This window comes from Bos taurus, chromosome 27 (assembly GCF_002263795.3).
Source record: "Bos taurus isolate L1 Dominette 01449 registration number 42190680 breed Hereford chromosome 27, ARS-UCD2.0, whole genome shotgun sequence".
In the NCBI taxonomy this organism is placed as follows: Eukaryota; Metazoa; Chordata; class Mammalia; order Artiodactyla; family Bovidae; genus Bos; species Bos taurus.
Window position 1 is genome coordinate 19915914 of NC_037354.1, and position 18070 is coordinate 19933983.

At 46.2% G+C, this 18070-nt stretch overlaps 1 protein-coding gene and 1 non-coding gene across 3 annotated transcripts in view; one reads left to right on the forward strand and one right to left on the reverse strand.

Moving 5' to 3' along the window:
• MTMR7 (myotubularin related protein 7) overlaps nucleotides 1-18070 on the forward strand; it is a 100657-nt gene that overhangs the window by 67975 nt on the left and 14612 nt on the right. For both annotated transcript variants that reach the window (XM_059882215.1, NM_001075641.1), the window contains exons 6-7: nucleotides 1764-1898; nucleotides 11066-11198. In XM_059882215.1, coding sequence (XP_059738198.1) covers nucleotides 1764-1898; nucleotides 11066-11198 — 268 coding nt within the window. The remainder of the gene's footprint in view (nucleotides 1-1763; nucleotides 1899-11065; nucleotides 11199-18070) is intronic.
• On the reverse strand, nucleotides 4639-4711 carry TRNAE-UUC (transfer RNA glutamic acid (anticodon UUC)). Its single transcript has one exon. It is a non-coding gene; the product is annotated as a tRNA-Glu (tRNA).

The window sequence follows — 18070 nt, forward strand, 5'->3', positions numbered from 1 at the left end:
GCCCACTCACATGCTGAATTGCCTCAGTCGTATAGGACCCTTTGCAACCCATGTAGCACACCAGGCTCCTCTGTCCATGGGATTCTCCAGGCCAGAATACAGGAGTGGGTTGCCATGCCCTTCTCCAGGGGATCTTCCCAACCCAGGAATCGAACCCATGTCTCTTTTGTCTCCTGAATTGGCAGGCGGGTTCTTTACCACTAGCGCCACCTGAGGATTATGTAGTTAGTAAGAAATATCCTGCCTTCTCCAGTGAGGAGCCTCAGAGCTCACCTTTCTCTGGAGAAACCCAAGCCTGGCTGAGTAGCCCTGGGATGAGCCTGAAGGACAGTTAAGCTGCACTTGGACTCAGAGCCGGGGTGCCTTCCAGGATGGAGTCCGGCATGCGGGCGCCAGAGCGGGCTGTGCCGTGGCTCTTTCCAGGGGAGGTTTCCCTCCTAAGCACTGCCCCCTTCCCTGAGCCAGGGAGCACCTCTGCCCTCATACACGTGGGTACCTAGGCTCAGTGCAGATTCTTCGAAAGAGTCATTCCTAGATTGTATTTGGCAATTTGACTTCAATCTAAGTGTTAAAATAAAATCTAAATTCATAGGAAGCACTTTGCCACAAAAGTATAAGTTTCACAGCTGCGAGGTTGTGGCCATACTCACCCACTAATAACTCAGAGGGATGTTTATGTTATTGTGTACACTGTCCCACAGTTCAGGGTGAAAAGTGAAAGTCGCTCAGCGGTGTCCAACTCTTTGCAACCCCATGGACTATACAGTCCATGGAATTCTCCAGGCCAGAATGCTAGAGTGGGTAGCCTTTCCCTTCTCCAGGGGATCTTCCCTACCCAGGGATTGAACCCACGTCTCTCACATTGGAGGCAGATTCTTTACTAGCTGAGCTACCAGGGAAGCCCTGAGCCACAGTTCAGGGTACTCTGTTGGAATCACAGAACAGGGAAATCACAGAACAGCACACAGGTCAGTTCCCAAGGAAGCCCTTGCTTCTAACCCACCTGCGTCAGCCGAGGTCTGAGCCTCCTGTCCTTAGACACTGGCAGCAGCCTTGGATCTGTCACCATAAACATTCCCCCATTTAGGATGAGAATCAGTTTGAGGGTTTTGTGATGTTTCTAAGTGAGCTAGTAAATGATGGAAAACACTAAAGAAGTAGAGAAGAGTTACTTTATATTTCTACTTTTGCAGGAAGATGAAGTGGTGTCAAGCAGAGTAGACTATTTATTTAGATGGTTTTACAATTTCATCATTTGGATCCTACCTAAACAACCTTGCATGCGTGCATGCTCAGTCGTGTCCAACTCTCTGTGACCTTATGGACGGTAGCCCGCCAGGCTCCTCTGTCTGTGGAATTTTCCAGGCAAGAATACTGGAGTGGGTTGCCATTTCCTTCTCCAGGAAATCTTCCTGACCCAGGGATCAAACCCAGGTCTCTTATGTCTCCTGCATTGACAGGCAGTTTTTTTTTTTTTTTTTTTTTTTACCACTAGCACCACTTGGGAAGCCCATGCTTATGCATCCTAGTTGTTACTCAGAGAAGCTTTTTGCACTGCTTGCCCATGTAATGGTTTTTTGAGTTAGAAAGATGCCAACTTCGATTTCTTGAAAGCACTGATACTTTCACAAGCCAGGGGCGTAAGTAAAGTGGGGAGTGGGGGTGAGTGGCCTTTGTTGTGGTGGCGGTCCTGAGGGTCTTGCGGGGGGGTGCTGTTGATCCACTGCTTGATGCGGCTGTGCTGCCGTGGCCTCTCCCCACAGGCCTCCATCTGCCGGAGCAGCCAGCCCCTGTCTGGCTTCAGTGCCCGCTGCCTGGAGGATGAGCAGATGCTGCAGGCCATCAGGAAGGCCAACCCGGGAAGCGACTTCCTTTATGTTGTGGACACTCGGCCCAAGGTGAGTGTCGCCACGCCGATGCATGTCTTTGCAGTCTTTGCAGAGAGATGAGGCCTCGCCCGCTCAGGGAGCGCCGTCTGCAGAGGGGCCGTTTCCTTCTGCACAGTGGCTGCCCTGCCCGCCTGCTTCCCGGGGCCCTGAGCCCTGGGGGGTTGACAACGGCAGGGACTTTGGATCTTTCCCGGCTCCGAGCCTCGTGCTCGGTACATAGTGCACACGACAAAAGTGTGGTGTGATGCTGGAGGTCGCTCTCCTGAACACGCCAGATTGTTCTTTGGTTTGTTCACAAAAGGACCTTTTCTTCTCTAACAGTATGAAATTCACTGTGGAATCCGCGCAGTTCAGAGTTTGTGGGATGTTCACCTCTTCCCTTGCAAATTCAGCTGGTAGTTAATTCCACTATGTCTATGACATGGAACAATTTCCAAAATGGAATGTTAAGTTTAAAAAAAAAAGAAGTTACAAATTAATATGTATATTACTGCGTCTATGGAAAACAGCAAACTATAGGTAGGTAAAAATGTCAGTTAAAACAGAAAGATCTGGAAGGATAAGCACTCACCTAGTAAGAATTCCAAGAAGAAGATGAGCATGGAATATATAGGATAAAATTAGGTGACAGAGAGATATGGCCATTAATTCAACACATTTGGCATTGGAATTTCTTGCCAGTTATGAATAAAATATACCTGGATCTGTAAGTGATGAGAGAGAAGGGTACATGTTCTTTCTCCATGTGGGTGCAGAACAGTGTCTGAGATGTACTGTGAAACAGCAAGAGTGAGCTACAGAAATCTATAATGTGATCCCATGTATGTAATAGTAATTATATTATTAAAATTATACATTATTCTATGCACTGAAAAAAGTTTAAGGGTATATATATTAAACTGTTAACAGTGGTTTTTGGTGTTTTTTTTTTTTTCCCCCTGTGGGGTGAGAGGAGGATTTTGACAAACTTTTCTTTTATAAATTATAGTGTGAAAAGCAAATTTAATCATAAAAAGGTTGAAAGAACATAAGGCCTTCAAAATGTTAAACATCAGTTCCCATGGAGTGGGTAATTGCAGACATGGGTCTGTACTCGTGTCTGATAAGAGGAATCACGGAAACTGCATACTACCCATTGTGTGGCTGACCCAGACCCTGGCAATTTTGCTGCTTCTCTGAGCCCCATGTCGCCAAATATTGTGATGCACGGTCTCAATCATGTAGTTAGATGTCTTCCATCACTGACCTCAGAACAGGCGGGGGCTGTGGGGCAGCCGTGGGGGGCAGGGTGGGGTGGTGAGGAAGAGGTCCTCTTAGACACCAGTAGAGTAGACCAACCACGCAGATCAAGGACACACCAGATTCCAGCCGGGTCACATTCTGGTAGATGACAGGTAAAGGATTCCCTTCCTTTTAGGAAAGTCCTCAAAGCACAACAGGGAAGAGGCTTTGGACTGGGGGAGAAATAGTTTCTCTGCTTGAGGATTTTTACTTGAAAGATGCTGGAAAATCTCTATCTTTTACAGCAGCTCTCTTTCAATGTGTGTTTTTCTCTCTGCTTCATCGTCCTTCTCACCTTGACTTTCCCTCGTCTTCATTCTGCCTCTTGTGTCAGGTTAGTGGAGCTGCTCTGAGTTTCTGAAGTCAGAGACGACTGCACAAATGCCTGTCTTAGAGACACAGGCTAAAGACAAAATAAGAAGAGGGCAGGGACTTCCCTTGCAGTCACTGGTTAGGACTCTGCGCTTCCATTGCAGGGACATGGGCTTGATCCCTGGTTGAGAAGATCCCCTGGAGAAGGCAACGGCTACCCTCTCTAGTATTCTTGCCTGGAGAATTCCATGGACTGAGGAGGAGCCTGGTGTGCTACAATCCATGGGGTTGGCAAAGAGTCAGACACGATTGAGCAACTTTCACTCTGATGAACTAAGATCCCGCATACCATTTGGCCAAATAATAGCAATAATAATAAAGGGATGGAGAGACAGGGGCTTTAAAGTGAATTAGGTTGCTCTTCTCCGATTCCGTTTTCGCAGGTTTAAATAGAGGCAAACAGATTGGCCTGCTGATTTAAGGGCCAACGGTCCAAGTGTGTACTATGTTATGTAAACCTTCTGGGCAATGTGGCAGCTGTTGAGCCAGACGCAGTCCAGATTTAAAAGAAATTAATCCAAAGGATTTGATTTGAAGGGTATATTTAGCACTCCGTGTGTTTGCTCTCGGCGATAAGAAGTTGGAGGCGGATCCATTAAAGAAAATTGGTCGTGCTGTCTTCCTATTTGCCCGGGCACACACACACCTTCACGGGAGTTTTAAACTGTTTGCTTAGAGTGTTCGTTCTTTTAAAGATCGTGTCTGTTGATTTTTGTTTCTCGGTAGCCAGGAGACCGGCTCCATGTTTGCTGTGGGCGGTGGGCATGGCAAATGGGCCCTAGCTAGGTTCGCTTGCAGATTTAAATGAAATAGAGAAAGGTCAGAAGTCGTTCTTGTCCTTGGAGTGGGAGTCACCTCAGATGCTGCCTGAATTGCTCGTTGGTATTAGAATCTAGGGAGGCAAAGGCCATGAGGACCTTAGCTCAACTTAATATCTATTAAGAAAAAACCAACCCCCCAAGGTCATGTGTTACTGTGAGAATTTAGTGCATGAAGAAGACAGGAGGTCATATTGATGCCATAGTTGTTGAATTTTATTTTATTTATTGTTATTTTTTTGTCTTTTGGCCACACCACGCAGCATGTGGGATTTGAATTCCCTGACCAGGGATTGAACCCAAGTCCCCTGCATTGAAAGTGCAGAGTCTTAACCACTAGACCACCAGGGAAGTCCCAATAGTTGCTGAATTATAAAATGAGATCAAATTCCTTTCATCTCAACCTTGCTCATGACTTTACTTTGTTCTAGGATTTTGTCGAGCTTGTGAAAATGCCAGGCACTTTTCCATTTGACTCTTAAAATACTCCTTCAAATGAGGAGCATTTTTTTTCTTTTTATGGATACGGTCTCAGGTCCAGAGAGGTTCAGGCATTTGCCCAAGGTCACACCACTCAGGGCGGAGCCCGGGTTCACATCTAGGCTTATCTTGATCTCCAGGGGAGCCTCTGGACAGGCTCCGAGGGGTGGGGGGAGTCATCCTCTCTGTACACAGTTGCAGTGAGGTGGGGAACTCAGAGCTGCAGACCCAGCGGCTGGCTCATATGCGCTCAGCCGGGGCCCAACGTGGGCACCTGGGAGGGCAGTGGAGCCAAGAGGCAGGGCAGGCCGGGCACCGGCTCGGCTAACACCCGGTGCCTGGTCCGGGCTGCTTCTCCAAGGGCAGCGCTGTGGCTCGCTGGCCTGTGATGTCACCTTGTGAGCGCTTCCTTAGGCTGAGTACAGGAGGTCACGTGAAAGTTGTGTCTCTCTGGAATCAATAATGAGGTGGCTTCCACCCTGTGAGGGGTGTATATGGGGCGATCTGTGGGAAAGATCGGGGTGCATGACAGAGGGGCCGCGAGGAAGCCACGTCTGTGGAGGGTGAGTCACTGAGCAGGGCAGCGGGGGCAGCTACGGCGTTTGGGGTGGTGGGGCGTCTCCTTGCCTCTCTTTGGCAGGAAGAGGATGGAGGGTGGGCTGCGGGTCCTGTGGATGCTGAGAAGGGAAGTTGTACACAAGCCAGCCTGCTGGGGTCCAGTCCCCCCGCCCTTGGAGGTTCCTGGCTGCGGGCACTGTGGAGTACATATTGGGGAGCGAAGCTGGGGCCCTGGAATAGGCTCAAGCCAAGGTGGGTCTCCACGTGAGCAAGGTCTGTGCATTCCACCCCTGCCAAGAGCCCGGAGACCCGCCCTGGGATTTAGACACTTATGTCGGAGATGTTCAGGTCAGGTGTTAACCAGAAAAGCAGTGATTACTAGCAGAGATAAAACAGCAGTCTTCTCCAGCTTTAGATATTTACCTTTTTTTTTCCCTAACCCTCTCTGTCATCCCACTCCCTGGTAGCTCAGATGGTAAAGGATCCATCCACAATGCAGGAGATGCAGGTTTGATCGCTGGGTTGGGAAGATCCCCTGGAGGAGGGCATGGCAACCCACTCCAGTATTCTTGTCTGGAGAATCCCGTGGACAGAGGAGCCTGGCCAGCTACAGTCTGTGGGGCTGCAGAGTCTGACATGACTGAGCAACTAACACTTTGACTTTCTACCTCCCCCATCCCCAGTATAAAGACAGAGCCAAAAGAAAGACAAAAAGGAGAAAGAACCCCTTACCAGTCCAAATCGCCTATAAGGAGGGAAAGAGATAATTTTGCATAGTATATGGGGTTGGGATTGTAAATTGAGCTGAACAGTGATTGTAAAGCTATCAATTTTTCCCTTGGGGATAGGGAAGAAGGATTTTGATTAGCAGAGTTGTAGACCATAGTTGCAAGAAATAAAATCATCTCTTCTTTTCTGGTTGTACCAACAAGTTCAGATTCTTCATGGCACTGGACATAGATGAAGATAGACGGACCATTAACTGATGCCGCAGGCTAGAGTGTGGTCCGGGCCTCCTGCCAGGGGCACCTTCAGTGCTCATTTTCCATCCATCAGATCAGGTCCTGTCATTCAGGTACAGCATGTGCTCGGCTGTAACATTAGACTTCAAGCCCGAGATGGTGACCACCAAGCTGACCTTTAACTTGATAGGAAGATCATCATCGTTGACTGAGTTTCCATGGTTTTGATGTGTTTGGTGATTTAAGATTGGAGGGAAGGAATCTGATTCTTTTTTTTTTTAAACATTCTTGGGCTGTTCACCTCTCAGCCTCACTCAGTCATTTCTTTGGTCGGTCAGCCCGTCAGTAAATCTTCACAGAGTGCCTGCTGTGTGCCAGCCCGAGGCGCAGGGTTCTAGGCCATAAATAGGCATAGGCCATAAATGAGACGAGCCAGCTCCCTTGTGGAGCTCACATCCTCTGCACACTCCAGTGGATCTTCTCTGACATGGATACTAAATCTCCATAATTTTTCAATTAAGCCTGCTCAGAGGCTTTCAGTAGCCCTCTGCTGACATGAATGAAGTCAGAATTTCTTCATCTATTAGCTGGTGTGTGTGTGTTAGTTGCTCAGTCATATCAGCTCTTTGCAAACCCATGGACTGTAGCCCTGTGTCCAGGAATCCTGGCTCCTCTGTCCATGGAATTCTCCAGGCAAGAATACTGAATGAGTTGCCATTCCCTCCTCCAGGGGATCTTCCCAACCCAGGGATCGAACCTGGGTCTCCTGCATTGCAGGCATATTCTTTACCATCTGAGCCACCAGGGAAGCCCAGCTTGTGTGTCGAGAACCCTAAAACTTCCCAGCTTCCTCTCTCGCTGCCACCACCAGACTGGAAGCCCGCCAGGCTTCCCTGTCCATCACCAACTCCCAGAGCTTGCTCAAACTCATGTCCAAAGAGTTGGTGATGCCATCCAACCATTTCATCCTTTGTTGTCCCCTTCTGCCTTCAATCTTTCCCAGCATCAGGGTCTTTTCACATGAGTCAGTTATTCCCATCAGGTGGCCAAAGTAATGGAGCTTCAGTTTCAGCATCAGTCCTTCCAATGAATATTCAGGACTGATTTCGTTTGGGATTGACTGGCTTGATCTCCTTTCAGTCCAAGGGACTCTCAAGAGTCTTTTCCAACACCAGAGTTCAAAAGCATCAATTCTTTGGCACTCAGCTTTCTTTATATTCCAGTTCCCACACTCATGCATGACTACTGGAAAAACCATAGCTTTGACTAGATGGATCTTTGTCAGCAAAGTAATGTCTCTGCTTTTTAATATGCTGTCTAGGTTGACCTTAGTTTTTCTTCCACAAAACAATTACATCACAAATAACCATGCATCGGTTCTCCACGTCTATAAATTTTTTTCAAGGACATTATATAATTAGAAACATAGAGGATGTGACATTTTGAGGGGTTTTCCCATGATTTGAAAAGTTTTAGGAGCTGAAATGAATAGCTTCTTCTTTGGTTGTGAAATGGAATTCTCACCCTAAAGGACAGGGCACCAAATTAAACTTTTTTTTTTTTTTGGTAATATAAGAGATACTCTCTCTGAATGAATATGCATATAGGTCCAAGATAGCATCTGACTTTTTATTAATTATAAAGCTGTGTTTCCTGCTTTGAGGGGTCAGCTTGTGCCCCATTATCGTGAGAGGTTCTGTAAAATGTGTGCAAACCTTGAGAAAGTACTCTTTGGATGATAGAATAAATATCGCCACCTTCTGTTCATTGTGAGAAGTACCATTGACTTTCAGGAGGTCATGTGTCCTTCCTTTGCTTTTTGAAAGAAGACCCTCGATAAATTCTCCCAGGTCATAGGCAATCAGCTATTAAAAATGTGAACATAGGATCCTTATTATAGGTTAAAAATAATAGTATTTTGTTTTTTATCCACTGCACTGTTTAAAAAGTTATCTCCGTGGTATGCGGTGAGCAGACTTAAGTTGAATTATTCAAGGTGCAGAAATAAACATAAGGTTCATGTAGCACAGTAGGATATGCTACTATATATGCTATGTCATACTGCCTCGTGTCCTATTAACCGCTTTATTTATGAAGCTTGTGGTAAAGAATAAGCCAGCAACTTGGGAAAATAATTATACAAAGCAGTGATATTTTTATAATTGTTCAGTCACCCAGTCATGTCTGACTCTTTGCGACCCCATGGACTGTCAGGCTTTCTTCTCCTTCACCATTTCCCGGAGCTTGTTCAAACTCATGTCCACTGAGTTGGTGATGCCATCCAACCATCTCGACCTCTGTCATCCCCTTCTCCTCCTGTCTTAAACCTTTTCCAGCATCAGGCTCTTTTCTAATGAGTCAGCTCTTCACATCAGGTAGCCAAAGTGCTGGAGCTTCAGCCTCAGCATCAGTCCTTCCAATGACTATTCAGACTGATTTCCTTCAGGACTGACTGGTTTGATCTCCTTGCAGTCCATGTATAATAGCACAATTTCAAAAGCAAAATGTCTTTAGGTAATTTTAGAAAAGTTTTCCCCTTAAGATATTTTAAAATATCCTAATATGTTGATGTATGACAGAAACCCACAAAATTCTATAAAGCAATTATCCTTCAATTAAAAAAATTAAAAAACATTTAAGGCACGAATATAAGTTATCTTTAAAATAATATTACTTTAATATTTTTTTTTCTTAATTAAGACTAAACCCTTTATTCTCACAGCATGCCTGGGGGAAAAGGGATGCTCTTTTTGTAAATTGGAGACAACGTGGCCAGGGGAGTTGTGCCCCAGCCGATGTCACGTGAGCCGACTCACAGAGAGCAAAGCGAGGAGTCTGCCAGCCCGAGCCCCTGGTGGCAGGGACCTGCCTCTGCTGTTTTATTTTTCATTTCTCATACATTTTGTTTCTGTTATTTAATTTATAAACTTAGTATGTCTGGTTTGTAACAAAGACCAGAGGAGCGTACAGAGCGGTATTGATGGGCGCCCCAGCCACGTGACACGTCTTTCTCCTGTGACAGCTGCTAAATCAGCGTAGTTTTCTGTTCATCTGTATCCTGCTGATTCAGCACGCATAAACATAACCACACGTCTGTAGCTCGGTTCCTTTTACGAAAAGTGGGATACTTGTATGGACGTTATTCTGGAGCTTGCTTTTCTCACTTCACGTGTCATGTGACACTCCCAGTCTTCCCTCCTTCAGCTCCCCTCTTTTCTCTCTCTCCTCTCCCTCCCCCCAATACCTGTACATTTCCACGTGTGCCTGTTCAGTCAGTCTGACTCCTTGCGACCCCATGGACTGTAGCCCGCCAGGTTCCTCTGTCCATGGGATTCTGCAGCCAAGAATACTGGAGTGGATTATCATTTCCTCCTCCAGGGGATCTTCAAACCCAGGGATTGAACCTGACCGAGTCTCTTGTGTCTCCTGCATCGGGAGGTGGATTCTTTAATGCTGCCACCTGAGATGCCCATACGTCTCTATTTCTGTCTCTATCATTATCTCTGTATCCCTTGATCCTATTAGTAGTCCAGGGTCTGAGTATATCATAATTCGTCTAGTCATCGCCCTATGGAGATACTCATAGGCTTTCAGTTTTTTTAATATCAATTATTTTTTTTTTAAAGGTTGCAAACACTTTTGGATATCCATCTTTGTGTGCTGGTATTTTAAATAGTGTCAGAGTCTCACAAATAGGAGATCTGGGTCAAAGATTATCTATGTTTTTAACTTAACTTTGCTTTATAAACTTTGATTTTTGTAAAGTATTAATATCCTCCCAATACTGCATTGTGGCCCCAAAACTGATACTTTTCTGGTGGCAAGTTCTCTGCCTGGGCTTTAGCCCTCCTGCCGTTTGTGGGCAGAGGGAGAGAACGGTCAGCGAATATAGATGTCTAGGATGTGATGGCCCACTTAATTGACTGGCAAGAATGGAGTGTTAGCAATAATGCATTCATTCTAGAAATCTGTGTGTTTCTCAGCTAAGGCAGGACTTGTCCCCTTCTTGACCTTAGTTACACAGGAGTACGGCATAAGTTTACATCATGAATTTCTTCAAAGTCCATTACCGTTGAACCCTGTTTGCACTAAGAGCTGCCACTTCTTATGTATGCAGTTGTGGTAATGAATGTGATTTTAGAAAGCCCTCTCTGGAGATTGAAATAGGGTGGCTGGAGGAAGTGTCTCTGGAGATGTAGCACCCACTGGTCCTCTCTCCCCCTTAAGATTGAATTGGGTATCTGCGAGATTCCCCTAAGCAAATTAGAATGACGTCACCCTTCCTCTACACTGATGTGTTTCTTGGCATTCTAATACTAGAAGATCTAATCATTTCACTTAAGAGCTCTATGTTGCCAACTGGATCTGCCAGTATTCTTCTGCCAGCCAAGGCTGTCACGTTTGGTGTTAAATCAGGACAGCTTGGCTTTACGGAATCCCACCCTGGGAGCCGCAGAAGGCATCTCCAGATGGGCTTATCTCTAGGATGCTTCCCAGCTCAGAAAATGTTCCCACATCGACAAACAGATGTTGTTCAATGTAGGCTCAGCCCAGGTGTCCGTAGACACCCAGCCCAGCACAGTGGTCCTGGGATCGAACGCATGTTTCTGCATGCCGTGTTGAATGTTCTTATGGATAGCCGTGACATGTTGTGATTGTTCCATGAATATCCTTGGTGACTGTTCTGTTTTGCTGCCCACTGCAGCTTAATGCGATGGCAAATCGTGCTGCAGGGAAAGGCTATGAGAACGAAGACAATTATTCCAATATCAAGTTTCAGTTTATCGGGATAGAGAACATCCATGTCATGAGGAACAGTCTGCAGAAAATGCTGGAAGGTAAACCATTTCCTTATGCACAGCACTGAAAAAAATGCAGTTAAATGTTTTGATGCCAAAGTGGAATAAGAGAGTCTCTTGATATGAAAATTGTGCTTTACTATGACGTTGTTCGCCGGGGTGGGATCAGTTGGGAAGAATTTAAAAATTCAGGGACTCTTGACACATTTAACAGCCATTCTCTTCTTTTTGGTGTCATGGTGGAGTGGTTCTGTCACGTGGTCATTAGCTGTGAGCCTCTCTCCCGTGGTACACTGAAGAGAAGAGTGCACAGGGGTATATTTTCTGTCTCCCTCGTACTAGTTTGGCCCACATTCAAGACCATGTGGAGATAAAGCAATCCTGCCTTGAGAGCAATTGTCAACTGTTCGTGCATGGACATGAGTTTCATAAACTGAATCCCAGCACTTGAGCAGCCATTGGAAGGACGTTGGGGGTAATGGTCCTTCTTTCCAGCAGCAGCAGCTGCTGCCGCAGAACCCCTCCACCTGCCCCTGCCCCCAGCAACGAGCACCAGAAGACACGTGCACACAGGCTTCCAGGCTCATGGGGAGAGGAAGTCACAGAGCTGGGCTGTGTGACACAGAACAGTTATTCGTGTGGCCACCCCAGCCATAAACTAATTGCCAGAAATCATGTATTTCAAGGAAAATCATCCTCGTTGACTGGTTATGCCCTTGTGAGTGTCAAGGCCCAAGGAGGAGTCTGTTGCCATGTCCGCCACTTCTAGCTCTTGTGGGAACTGAAGAGAAAGAGGAGGGTGCAGAACCCAGAGCTTTGTGCCTGGGGACCAGTGTGCATGCGTGCTTAGTCCTTTTGTCCATCTCTTGGCAATCCCCTGGACTGTAGCCTGCCAGGCTCCTCTGTCCATGGGATTCTCCAGGCAAGAATACTGGAGTGGGTTGCCATGCTCTCTTCCAGGGGATCTTCCCAACCCGGGGATCAAGCCCACATCTCCTGTGCCTCCTGCATTCCAGGTGGGTTCCTCACCACTGAGCCACCTGAGAAGCCCGCCTGGGGATCAGGAGAGGCTGTAAATTCTGTGCTGCTCCCATGTCTAGGGGGTGATGCCCTGGGGAGGTGGCCTGCCTGTGAGGGAAAGGGGTGGGCGGTCCTCTCTGAAGGGAAATATGGGGCCTGGAGTGAAAAGGGACAAAGGAAATGCTGAATTACCTTTTTCTCAGAATACCCATCTGCTCTCAGTTCTCTGCTTAATTTCTCTGCGTAATGAGAGCAGGATGTAGTGAGAACCTAGAGGTGGGGTTGGAGGAACTTGAGTGGCACAGACAAGCCTGATTTCCATTGTCCTTCCTGAGATCCTGGGATCATCTCGGTCATTATGAAACTTTAAATGCATGAGGCTCTGTTACCTGCTGTAAAATGAAACTATTGAACTAATAATTTCTGTGGACCCATCAGCCCTGATGGTTCTGTGAGTCCACAGTTTGATGCCCCTGGTTGCAAATAGTTTAAAATGGAACCTTTGAATGGTTAGGAAAAAAACCCTCTTTTTGCATCATTAAAAAGCGGGGCTTCCCTGGTGGCTCAGCTGGTAAAGAATCTGCCTGCAATTCAGGGGACCTGGGTTCAATCCCTGGGTTGGGAAGATCCCCTGGAGAAGGGAATAGCTACCCACTCCAGTATTCTAGCCTGGAGAATTCCATTGACTGTGTAGTCCATGGGGTCACAAATAGTCGGACACGACTGAGTCACTTTGACTTTGCATCTGTAGAATAATCACGGCTGTAGAGCCATCTCCATCTCTCCTCCACGTGGACTTTGTTGTGGTCTCAGGTGACAGGAGGGCTTCCCTGGTGCTTTAGATGGTGAAGAACCACCTGCAGTGCAGGAGATGTGGGTTTGATCCCTGGATCAGAGAGATCCCCTGGAGGAGGGCATGGCAACCCACTCCAGTCTTCTTGCCTGGAGAATCCCATGGACAGAGGAGCCTGGTGGGCTACAGTCCATGGGTCACAAAGAGTCAGACATGACTTAGCGTCTAAATAACAGCAGCAGGTGACCGGAGCATGCTCTGGGCTTTGAGATTCATCAACTTCTGGAGATTATTGTGAATGGTATGCCTGTCCCTGCTATATGCTGTGCTTTTTAGAAGTTGGCAAACTGGACCAGCTCGGTACTGTTATTGATAGAGTAGTCTGATTTTAGTATGAAGAGTGTTCATGATCAGAATCTTTAAAAATGTGTGCTTTTTAGTAATTTCATAAGCTGACTTTTGAGAATATATATTTTCTGCTATATATTCTCAAAAAGAAAAAATATATCTTCTTCAGGGCTCCCCAGGTGGTGCTAGTGGTAAAGAACCCGCCTGCCAATGCAGGAGACATGAAGAGTTGTGGGGTCGCAGAGTCAGACACAACTGAAATGACTTAGCACGCACTCATTTTCTTATATGCATAAGGCGACTCCTGAGAGTGCTTGTCACATGGCAGTCTGGCTTTTGTTTTAAAAGGAGCATTTACTTGGTTTCTGACGAGGAACCTTGTCTCCTGCCCTCAGACCTGTGGTCTGACTTGCTGTTTCTCGAGGCCCAGCAAACTGATGGAGCTCCAGAGGGAGGGCGGCCTGTGTTCCTCAGGGGACCATGGTTCTTCTGCACCACTTTCCCGGCTCTGTGTCGGCCCTGTAAGGGAGGACAGCTCTTTGGATACCTTTCAGGGGACTTGACCAATGTCCAGCTATCTGTTTTCACCAAGTAAATTATAAACCACTCGTGGAGGCTTCAGCTGATGAAGTGATGCAATCAGACCCACCGTTTGAGGCTTTTTCTCCTTCCAATAGTTGTCGTGACATCAAAGAGACTGCGAGATTTGTACTGCTGCTCACTTGGTAGGAAGGGGAAGAATGCGTTTCCTTGATGATTATTATCTTCTTCTCAGGGTTATTGATATTACCAGAATAGATTCTGAATAACAGAAATGAAACGTTGTTTTGCATTCTGCCCCTATATAGCCCTGTCTGTGAGCAAGAGCGGCAGGAGATTTCATCAGAAACTGAACTCCGGGACCAAGTTCACGTCTGATGTGGGTCCTTTTATAGAGCTCATTGATTGAATGTTAACTTCCTTTCAAAATAAGTTTATCTATGTATTTGGCTGCACTGGGTCTTTGCTGCTGTGAGGGCTTTTCTCTAGTTTCAGAGAGCGGAGGCTGCCCTCTAGTCTCACTGTGGTGGCTTCTCTTGCTGCGGAGCACAGGCCCTGGGACACGCAGGCTTCGGTGGTCGCAGTTCCCGGGCCCTGGCGCACAGGCTCCTCAGTTGCAGCGCACGGGCTCCATTGCTCCACAGCATGTGGGAGCCTCCCGGATCAGGGATTGAACCTCTGTCCCCTACACTGGCAGGCAGATGCTCTACCACTGAGTCACCAGGGAAGCCCTTGAATGTTAATGTTGGTTTCTAAGTTCTTACCTGAAACTATTTTGTGGCATTCCCACCTCCCAGTGAAAAAACCCTTTCAGTTCTGTAGCAATTGTAACTGAGTTAAATATGAAGTGCTTTTCACAGAGCCTTTCCTTACTTCACTCAGTATGACACTCTATGGATCCATCCGTGTTGCTGCAAATGGCATGATTTCATTCTTTTTAATGGCTGAGTAGTATTCCATTATATATGGAAAGTGCTTTTTCACAGAACACACCTGGCTCCAAGGTTCCAGTGAAATATTTCTCTCTGCCCAGAGTTAATGTTGCAGGTCTCAGCCCCACTGTCCTTTTCATCTGATACTTTTTCCCCCCTCACCTCCTTACTTTATGACATGATGGCTAATTCATCCTGGAAGTAAAGAAATGTAAGTTAAAACCTCAAAACACCATTTTGAATTATAGTTTTAAAATTAAAAATCAAAAAGTTAAATTTATTTACATATTTAAATTTAAATTGGAGAAGGAAATGGCAACCCACTTGCAGTATTCTTGCCTGGAGAATCCCCATGAACAGAGGAACCTGGGAGGCTATAGTCTATGAGGTTGCAAAGAGTGGGACACGACTGAAGCGACTTAGCATACATGCACTGCTTCCTTACGGGTGGCTTTTCTTAATTCCTTTATTCAAGAGATGTGAAGTAAGCAGAATTTCAGAGGCAGAGAAGCACATGCCCTTGTGGTATGGTTGGTGTCCACTGAGCACAAGTTCATCAAACATAATTTAATAAACCACATGCCGGGCCGGGCGGGTGTTTTCTCAGCAAAGTTGTTTGATAGAGATACAAGCCTCAGCCTGACAGCGATCAGATGGGCGTGGGGTCAGAGCACGGGGACAGAGGCCCGGTGCCCAGTCAGCAGTCGGGACAGGACTACAGTGAAGGGCTGTTTGTAAGAGTCACTGGAAACAAGTGGGATCTTTATAGCAGGCCCCAAGTGGTAACCGCTTTTGTCATTTGCTCTGGAATTGGGGGCAGTGACGATGGAGAAAGTTTTGTGGTGAAATCAGCTGGCCCCAGAGACATCTGATCTGTGCTTCTCTGTGAAGCCCGATTATTCGGAACCTTTGTTGGGAATGAAGGGACTATTGAAAGCAGGGAACTTGGAGTGCGTCCTAGGAGGCACCGCTGCAGTGGGTACTGTGGGCTCATGACCCCTGCTCCGGTGGCCCCACCAGGGGGTCTCGGGGGCACTGAAATCTAGAAGGGAGCAATCCCCCAACACACCTGGCTCCAAGGTTCCCATGAAATATTTCTCTGCTCAGGATTAACGGTGCAGCTCTCAGCCCACTGTCCTTTTCATCTGATACTTTTTCCCCTCACCTCCTTACTTTATGAGATGATGGCTAATTCATCCTGGAAGACATGGTAGAGTTCAAACTTTCATACTCAAATTTTTCATATTTAAGTATTTTCTGTAGTTTTGCCTACAAGTTTATGCTATGAAGTTCTACCATATACGAGCTAATAAAAAACTATAATGGTTGATCTTTTTTTCAGTTCTCTATCTTCTGACTTTCCCCCAGTATTAACCTCCTGAGATTACTAACCAATTAGATGAGAAGCAGCCAGTAAGATGTGGCTGAAAAACCTGGTCATTGTCCCTCGGACTTGCCCACTGAGGTTTGCAGAAAGTGTTCTGTTAGAGCAACCGGGCTCTGCGTCAGGCTCCACTGGTTATCAACTCATGGTTATTTGGCAGAAAGAAATCCGTCAAGAGTGTGACCCTTGCTCTCTGTGTTGTAAGAGGATGTATAATGTGGCCGTGAGAGCGCTGGATGGTGGTGCCTGGTTTAGACAGTAAGACCACAAGCACCGAGGCAGAGAGGAAAGAACACGACCCTTTGGGGGGGTGTGCATTGTGACCAGGATTCCTGCTCAGGGATTCCCTGGCTGAGTGACCGGGGATGACTTAGTAAACCTCTATAAGCCACACTTGCCAGTCTGAAAATTGGGAGCGAACACACCCTGTATGGTGGACAATGGATGTAGAAGAACCCAGCACAGTACCTGTTTATGGTAAATACTTCATCACTAGGAGCTACGTCATTATCTCAGACACTCATCTGTACAGCAGACAGTTACTGAGAGTCTTCTTTATGCTGGGTATTGCAGAGAAAAAATGTTTCCTTTAGTAATACAAAGTGACTTTTGATGTAGGGCAAAAGTTATGGTGGGAAGAGAAGATAATGCTTGCTTACAAGTGATCTCCCTGAGAGCTATCCTTGGGTGAGTCATATGGTGGGATGTTTTAATTGGATGTCAAAGCCAAAGACTTTGCCTCTGGGTGACTTTAGCAAAGGAAAGGACAAGAGAAAACAGATTTAATGAGAGAATGACTATTTTTAATCCTAATTATGCGTTACCTTGATGTTCCCTGGGACAATTCAGATTAAACATTTTCACCTTAGGAATTATCATTTCTGTTTTGTTCATCTTGACAGCTAGTTTGATAACTAAAACATTTACAAAAGGAACACTTGGAGAAGAAAGTGTCTCCCATAAAACTAAAGATAGACATGATTCATATTAGGGAGTAGGCGAGCAGTTTTTCCATAAGGCTGTGATTGAGATTAGGCAATTCAGTCTCTGCTTGCCAGTGACAATGTGGTTTCAGACTCAGTGAGCATGTTGGTCCTGGCAGCTTTATGGAAAGATTCTCCACTCGTTATGTCCCCAGCTACACATGCTGCTTTTTTCACCACTTCTGTTATTTGCTGCCAACATCTTAAGTGATTCGTGGCCATCTCTCCAGCATCTGTCACTAATATCTTATATCTACCCATCTTCCCTGCTCTCAGGGCCCTTCCTTTTTCCAAACTAGACTTCTCTATTTCCATCTGCCTTACATTTCCTATTTAGTCTTTGTCATTCCTTAAGCCCCACCTGCAGCTGAGTCCCGAATTGAGGCGGCCCATTTACTTTTCAATTTTAGATCTTAGAGACAAGAAAGACCGTTCTACAGGGCTGGTCCCCACCCAGCTGCTCTGGAGAAATAAATGAGCTTCATGTAGGAAATGGCAAAGGAAGATCACCAGAGGTTAATTTTATCCCAAATAAATTTCCTGTTTCCTCAGGTGCCCTAATAATCTGTCTTTTCTTTTTACATGTTGTTTTTATGCTTGTGGGGTATGTATAGTTACGCTGTTCTGTATAAGACCAATGTCACTAGACCTGGACAGTAAACTCCCTGTTAGTAAGCCACAGTTCTCTGTGATCTGGGCCGATGCCTGCCTCTGAGGTCAACTGAAATGAACTTTGTTCAGCAAAACGGTTTGTCATTATTGGTTTGGGTTTGGCAACAAGGGTGAATGGATCAGTATTTCTGCCTTATCCTGAGTTTATCCAAACAAACCCACCAGTTTCACATGTGAAAATTCAGGCGCTAACTGTTGGAGTCTTGAGTGTACCCCCATCTGACCATGTGTATTAATCA